The sequence below is a fragment of the Megalops cyprinoides genome, chromosome 11 (genome assembly GCF_013368585.1).
Source record: "Megalops cyprinoides isolate fMegCyp1 chromosome 11, fMegCyp1.pri, whole genome shotgun sequence".
Classification (NCBI taxonomy): domain Eukaryota; kingdom Metazoa; phylum Chordata; class Actinopteri; order Elopiformes; family Megalopidae; genus Megalops; species Megalops cyprinoides.
This window is the reverse complement of record NC_050593.1, coordinates 37,296,804-37,304,303: the sequence shown is the minus strand read 5'-3', so window position 1 is coordinate 37,304,303 and position 7,500 is coordinate 37,296,804. Positions and strand designations below refer to the sequence as shown.

Here is a 7,500-nt window from a genome sequence, read left to right as displayed (position 1 = left end):
AGACCCCTGCTCTCTCTCCTCTCCCCCGACGGAGAGGTGCGTTTCAGACCCCTGCTCTCTCTCCTCTCCCCCGACAGAGAGGCGCGTTTCAGACCCCTGCTCTCTCTCCTTTCCCCCGACGGAGAGGTGCGTTTCAGACCCTGCTCTCTCTCCTCTCCCCCGACGGAGAGGTGCGTTTCAGACCCCTGCTCTCTCTCCTCTCCCCCGACGGAGAGGTGCGTTTCAGACCCCTGCTCTCTCTCCTCTCCCCCTGCTCTGCAGGCTCCATCACACTGCCAGAGACAATATTATTGTTCTGTTTGGTGCGGCCTTCAAACACACAAAGGGTAAACCAATGAGTGGGATGCACCAGGCACAGCAGAAACACCAGAGGAATGTGCTGGAAAACAGAGAGACACACATCCATATTCCCAAAATATCTGCAGCAACACAATCAATTCTGCCCACTAACTTAAAAGACATTTATGGTCAGCTGTTCAAAGCAACTTAAACTCACTAATAAAGATAGTGTTAATAACTATGACGCTGCATAGTTAAATAAAAAATATATACAGTGTACTGACCATCAAAATGAAAACTTTGTTAATGACTGTTTTCAGAAAAAGAAAGAATTCCAATTTTGGGTATTGATTAAGCTCATTCCAAAGCAGATGCTCCTGCTCTGCCTTGCTGCTGCCAAATGTACATCAGCATAATGACGCTGCCTACGCTGCTCAATAAAACTCCGCCTGCTAGGGGGGATTCTGTAATAACCTGGTAAATTGTTTACAAGTACAAGTATGCAGCTTCACTGTGTACTACACTGACGGTACCATCACGGGGCCTTCTCTGTAAGACATACTGGTCACCATCTGTCTACCTGACAAGATATGTGAGATTCAGCAACCTCATTACCTGCACCTATCCCCTGCTGACCAATGAGATGTTCTAGTGATTCTGCAGCAATTAAGCTCCTCGACTGAGTAATGGTCAGTCAGGAGTGATGGCGAAACCACGTGATCCACACATTCGCTCTCCCCTTCTGCAAACACGCGCTGGCACACAGTGTAGCGTAGCGCTACGCTTCAGGACTCACGGTGCAGCATCAGCGCAGCGGAAACGGCACACACAAAACACGCCAAACACAGTCAGTCAGCTGCAAATTACGCGAGGCCTTTGCAGATTGTTTCTGCCTTTCCAACAGACTCATGACCTTTATGCAGCACTGAGTGATGTTACGTCTTTAGACTGTTTCACTGAAACACAAAAATAACCCCATTGGTGAACAGGAAAAATGAGCCTATTAGGCTATTCTTGATCAAATAATCGCCGACTCCCTCAGTAGGGACAGCAATATTGCACACTCTAATCAATTAATCACGAGTTTAGAAGTGACTGATGCCACAGCCAATGCATCATTCCTGACCTGCTCAGCGATTAAGTGTGAGATCACTCACTCTGTCCTGGACTTCCAGGCAGTAAAGTTAATTCAACCAAACCGTTACACTCATGGAACTGTAGTGCAGGCCAGCGTTCAAAGTGAGGGCAGCTCTCATTATAGCAGAGAGCTCGTGATTCAGCCTCTACCCGCCAGTATAGACTAACATTTTTTGCTCTGGGGCCTGGCAGTAAAATGCTCTATATAATGGTAACAGCCACAGGGCCAGGAGCACAGCTGGGAAGTGTGTCTGCTGGCTGTAGCTCGCTGCTCGGCACTTGTGGAAAACTGAGTGGAACTCTGGGAGGTTAGAGCGTGTCCACTCTGGGCCTGGTGTAAACCCTGTGCTGAGGGGAACTCTGGGAGGTTAGAGCGTGTTCACTCTGGGCCCGGTGTAAACCCTGTGCTGAGGGGAACTCTGGGAGGTAAGAGCGTGTTCACCCTGGGCCCGGTGTAAACCCTGTGCGTGGGATTCTGACAGGGGCACGGAGAGGACCAACGCAGCTGTGGTCCCGCGGGGTGCATGAGGGTGAGGGTTCGAGGCTCCGCCTCGCCCCTGCCGCACATTCCAGCCTCCTTACATCGCGGTGCTCACAGAGATCATGATAAAACACCAACTTCCTGCGTCTGATTCACGATTCTGTTTCTGTTTTCTCCTTTGTTATCAGGCTTGTTCTTTGCCATGAAATACCCGAGCCGTAGGTGGTCAAGCCTTGTTAAAACGTTTCAGTAAGCGCTTAGCAAAGTTCCTCGAGGAACAACTGGAAATATAATACAAAACAAACCAAAACAAAAACAACAAAAAATAAAATTCAAATTCAACTGCCACTTCTATGTCATATCTTACACAGACACATAACAGCAAAACTAAAACTGCAGTAACGAGGAATACTCTTTGTGCTAGCTTTAATATGCCTTTGTGTGTGTGTGTGTGTGTATGTGTGAGAGAGTGTGTTTCTAGGTGTGTGTGTGTGTGTGTGTTCTTTTCTCTGGAGAGTCTGTGGAGAAACCCGACGCTGAGCTGGTTTTGTAATAATAGCTTCCTTTTACTTCAAATGATTCCCAATTTCCTTTGATTATACGATCCCGCTCACTCACAGTGACCCCATCTGGTAGAGGTGTGAGTGTAAGAGCTTTCAGATGTGCTGCTGCCCCCGGGGGCTGAGGCTCAGAGAGGCCGAGGCTGAGCCCCCTGTTTTACACCCAGCCTCTTTAACCCGCTTAACACCGCTGCCACCAGCCCACGCAAACGCTGTCTGCAGAAATACCTGTTTTAACCTTATGTACCTGGCCGCTCCACTGCACCCTGTGCAATAACAGCAAGCAGACCTGAGGGGGTTAAATGGGAGGAGAGGGCAGAGACACAGAAGCACCCCGCTGGTCGTCCCGCAGCACAGCCTGGCTAAACACAGTAACACTACTGCATTACAGCATAGCATTTTCACCCTCACCCTCTGAGGCACACTGTGTGCTGGACTCTCCCTGCTGAGCCGGACTGTCGCTGCTGAACCGGACTGTTGCTGCCGAACCGGACTCTCCCTGCCGAACCGGACTCTACCTGCTGAGCCGGACTCTTGCTGCCGAGCCAGACTCTCCCCGGCGAGCCAGACTCTCCCTGCTGAGCTCGGTGCTGTGAGCCACTGGCCTGGCCATGGGGCAGGATTTTGGCAGGGTACTCTGAGGTCCTGTGCTTCACCAGCACTGACCCAAGCCGCCACCACCAACCGGCTGCAACTTCAATTTGTGCGGTGGTCACGGAGGCTTCCTTTTATTAGGGCTGTTGTGTTTTATTGTTCTGTTTATTTTTCTTTTGTCCAAAAATCTATTTGGATGAGGGCCACCAGACTTTCACAGTTCCTGGAAATGATTTACAGTCTTGTCCAGAGACCCACCGTGGTGCAGGAGGAGGTGCCAGCTCTCTTCAGCCCTGCAGAGAGACCTGGACAATCCCCCCCTCCCTCCCTCCCAGCGGTTGCATGACTCTGCGACTCTCAGGGTTAGTGTGCAGGGCCGTTTACAAAGCATCGCTGGAGGTTTCTGCAGAAACGACCCCATGAAAACAAGCTTAACCTTCAGAGGAGTGGCTTGATGCATCCTCTTTGAGGGAGGCAGTATATTTCTACAGCCCCATTAACACAGATTTTTAGGCTACAGTGGGCCAACAGCGATGGCTTCAACAGGTCTCTGCTCTTGCTGTGTAAGTAAACACACCACGGGTGTGTCTGTCTGCAGTAAAATTTAAAAAGCACTTTGTGAAGATAAAGATAATTAAACCGGCCTGGAAATTCACTTTCCTTACGGGTTTATGCACTGCATTTTTTAAGGGGTTTTACACACATTAACTCATTCTCACTTTATGCAACACGACATCACCTATTCTCAGTCCTCCCACGCAGAAAAGGAGCTAAAGACAACGTTACTCATTTACAGTGCAGTTAAATCGGGCGTACACAGAGGGGAGGGAGGTGCTGGGGAGTGGGAGGGCAGAACAGCTACGAAGTCTATTAGCAGCTGCGGTGTTCAAACACACACACCTACACACCGTCAGCCGTACACTACGCTGTTCTCTCCTCAGAGACTACTGGCCTTACAGAGATAAGCAACCTGCCAGAGTTACACTGGAACAAGCACTGCAGAAAAATTACAGCTCTTAATGCAGTGGCCACGAGTACATGGGCAAAAACACACGAAACCGGTTCCATTAACTGTGAAAAAGCTGCATTGTGTTGCATTGAATCCGCTGTGTGCCGATAATCACACCTGGCAGAGCGTTCAGCTGCGGCTCAGGCCTACACACTCCCAGCTTTAACCTCAGATTCTTCAGCCTGACGTGAGTGACTTCCTGCCTCTGCAGCCAGGCGGTGTGGGAGGGTGAGGATGTGGGGCTTCTCCACGCTGAGGAATGATGTGGGGCTTCTCCACACTGAGGAATGAGGGGATTCTGGGATGGAGGGGAATGCCATTCGGTGCTGACTCTCCTCTGACACGCTGTTCCCGCTGCCCCCTCAGTCTGTAACCTCACTCTGTACTGTGTAGGAGCTGAAGAGACCCTCCCTGCATACTGCCCCGCAGACCCCCCCCCGAAAGGGTTTACTCTCCCACCTCTCACACTGTGTTCAGTTAAGCTGTGTAACAGCAGCACAGGCAGCAGGGCTAGGGAGGGGTCCCACATTCCAGCAGGTCTTACAGAGTCTGACGGCTGGGGAGGGCTTGGGGGGATGAGGCGGAGGTATGGACAGAGGGAGAGGATGCAGTGGGGGGGGGGGGGGGGGGGGGGGTGTTGAGTGAGCAAGCCGTGCGGGCGGAGAATCCCGCAGCCGCTGTACAAACGCCCCCCCCCCCTTTACTTACCTCGTTTCCCAGTAAAGCAGAAACACATGCTTCAGAGGCATCGCAAATGGCGGTGAGGTCGTGACCCCCTTCCAGAGCGAGCACCACGCGGCCCCCGGCCAATCCCATCAGCTGCTTGGTCAGGTAGCCGAAACCTGGCGCGGGAAACAGGAAATGCGAGCGGGTTAGGGTTCGGCGGACGCCTCCTGCGACTGGACCGTGATCAAAGCACTGAGACTCGCGAGGGAAAAAACCATATTACATCATATTTTCTCTTTAAGAGAAGGCACTCGGGATTTACTGGGCCTAAACGCATAATATGGGCCAGGTTTAATTTTAATAAATGTGGCTTAGTGTTTTGGCTCCAGCCTCCTTTTGATCTTTCTTTTAATATATGCGTTTTCCTCCCTCTTTGGTGGAAATCTCCGATACATTTTTTGGAGATCACTGCACTGGCAGATCCAGCCGTCGTGCGGTACCCATTTCTCCACAGGACTCCCTGCAGCGGTGCGAGAGGAGGAGCAGCAGCAGGGGCCGTGTGACGGTCTGTCTGCTCGGCCTGGTGATGCTCTGCGCATTGTTCCTCATCTCGTCAAGCAGAGACATGAAATGCGCCACAGATCCGCTGCGCTGGGGCCATTCCTGCGGCCCTCTCTGCCTCCCAGGTCTCCGCACTGCGCCAGGACACGGGGGCTGGCGTAACTCAAACCAGCAGCAGGAACATGTATCATTAAAGCGGGACAGCGCCGGCAGTGAAGACATGCGGGCCGGGGAACAGTGGGCCAGGGAACAGGCCCCGTCAAAGGCCATTCCTGCCCCCTCAGATCAAACCCTGGCAGCCCTCCCACTCCCCCCAGCTTTCATCTGCTGGAATGGCACAAACGCTCACTGGACATGCAAACGCTCTTTAAAGTTTGAGTTATGTTTAAACTGCGGTTCAGGCCCCCCGGCAGGGCAAATACCATGTTCAAACATCTCTGCGCCTCTTCGCAAGCGCTCAACGATTCGATCAATACCGCTTCCTCCATCAGACGAAATCTTTTAAAATTAAGTAAATATTTGAAAATGAAGTGACTAAGCATTGTGAATTGGCACCTGGCACGCAACACTGATCATACATGAGGATAAGGCGGGTTCAGCGAGACACTGGGGATCTCTCATAAGCAAGAACATCAAACAGAGCATTACTGTCAATTGAGCTCAGAAAAATAAAAATGTATTAAAAAGTTTATAGGCATGACTGGCCATCACAGTGCTCCAGCAGGCATACGGGCCAGAGGAAGGGTGTGAGGCCTGTTGTTTGTGTGGCAGTAAGAAATGACACATTCAGTTGCAATCTGATGAGCGAAGTGGGACCTGCTTTTCTCTGATGCCTTTGACTGCTAGACCACACAGAGAGAGAGAGAGAGAGAGAGAGCGCAAGAGAGAGAGGGAGAGGGAGAGGCCTCCGGAGGGGAGCAGTATTCTCGGTGTGAGTCATCCCCCGTGTCTCTGCCCAGGGGGGGTTAGGGTTAGGGTTAGGGGGTGGGGGATCTCCCAGCAGCCCCTGCTCCCCTGACCTAGGTACCGGGCAGGTGCACAGCTCCTTACATTTCGCCGTCAGCTTGTATCCTCCCAGCGGGGGCGGGTGTCCCTCCACGGCATCGAAGCCAGATGAGACCAGCACCACGTCCGGAGCAAACTCATTGGCAATGGGCATCACCACAGTCCTGCAGGGAGAGAGGACAGCTGGCAGTGAGCAACAGGCCTCATACAGACTGCCCCTATACAGACTGGCTGCATACAGACCACCTCTATACAGACTGCCCCTATACAGACCGGCTGCATACAGACCACCTCTCTAAAGACTACCTTCATACAGACTGCTTCTATACAGACTGCCTGCATACAGACTGCCTCTATACAGACTGGCTGCATACAGACCACCTCTCTAAAGACTACCTTCATACAGACTGCTTCTATACAGACTGGCTGCATACAGACTGCAGCCAGTACCTACCTTACAGAGAATACACCAGTTAACATCCCCACTTCTCTTTGTTAAAAAAAAAATTTGATGCTGCTAGCAGAAAATGACATATTTCCACAAGTCATTTTACATCAGTGAGGCTGGTTCAGATTCAGCACCGACAGACCACGCGGCTGCCAGCAGGAACAGGCCACTTGCAGCAGGATGTGCAGGATGTGCTGAGCTGCAGCTGCTCTTACAGGCCTGACTGGTGGGTGAGATGTCTGGGCAAACTCTGTCTTCCCCTCCATGCAAACCCACAGACAACCCGAACCCCGACCCGAGTCCGGACCCGAAACCCCGACCCGAGTCCGGACCCGAAACCCCGACCCAAGTCCCGACCCGAAACCCCGACCCCAAACCCCGACCCGAGTCCCCGACCCGAAACCCCGACCCAAGTCCCGACCCGAAACCCCGACCCCAAACCCCGACCCGAGTCCCCGACCCGAAACCCCGACCCGAGTCCCCGACCCGAAACCCCGACCCAAGTCCCGACCCGAAACCCCGACCCCAAACCCCGACCCGAGTCCCCGACCCGAAACCCCGACCCAAGTCCCGACCCGAAACCCCGACCCCAAACCCCGACCCGAGTCCCCGACCCGAAACCCCGACCCGAGTCCCCGACCCGAAACCCCGACTCGAGTCCCGACCCGAAACCCCGACCCAAAACCCCGACTCGAGTCCCGACCCGAAACCCCGACCCGAGTCCCCGACCCGAAGCCCCGACCCGAGTCCCGACCCGAAA

The 7,500-nt window shown here is 52.9% G+C and overlaps 1 protein-coding gene across 1 annotated transcript in view; it reads right to left on the bottom strand.

The window, feature by feature from the left end:
* The window catches only part of LOC118786132 (histone deacetylase 4-like), a 136,491-nt gene that overhangs the window by 3,827 nt on the left and 125,164 nt on the right, over nt 1-7,500 (bottom strand). Inside the window, exons 22-23 of the mRNA XM_036541192.1 lie at nt 6,338-6,456; nt 4,769-4,902 (exon numbers count right to left, since the gene is read on the bottom strand). Of these exons, the coding sequence (XP_036397085.1) occupies nt 4,769-4,902; nt 6,338-6,456 (253 nt within the window). The remainder of the gene's footprint in view (nt 1-4,768; nt 4,903-6,337; nt 6,457-7,500) is intronic.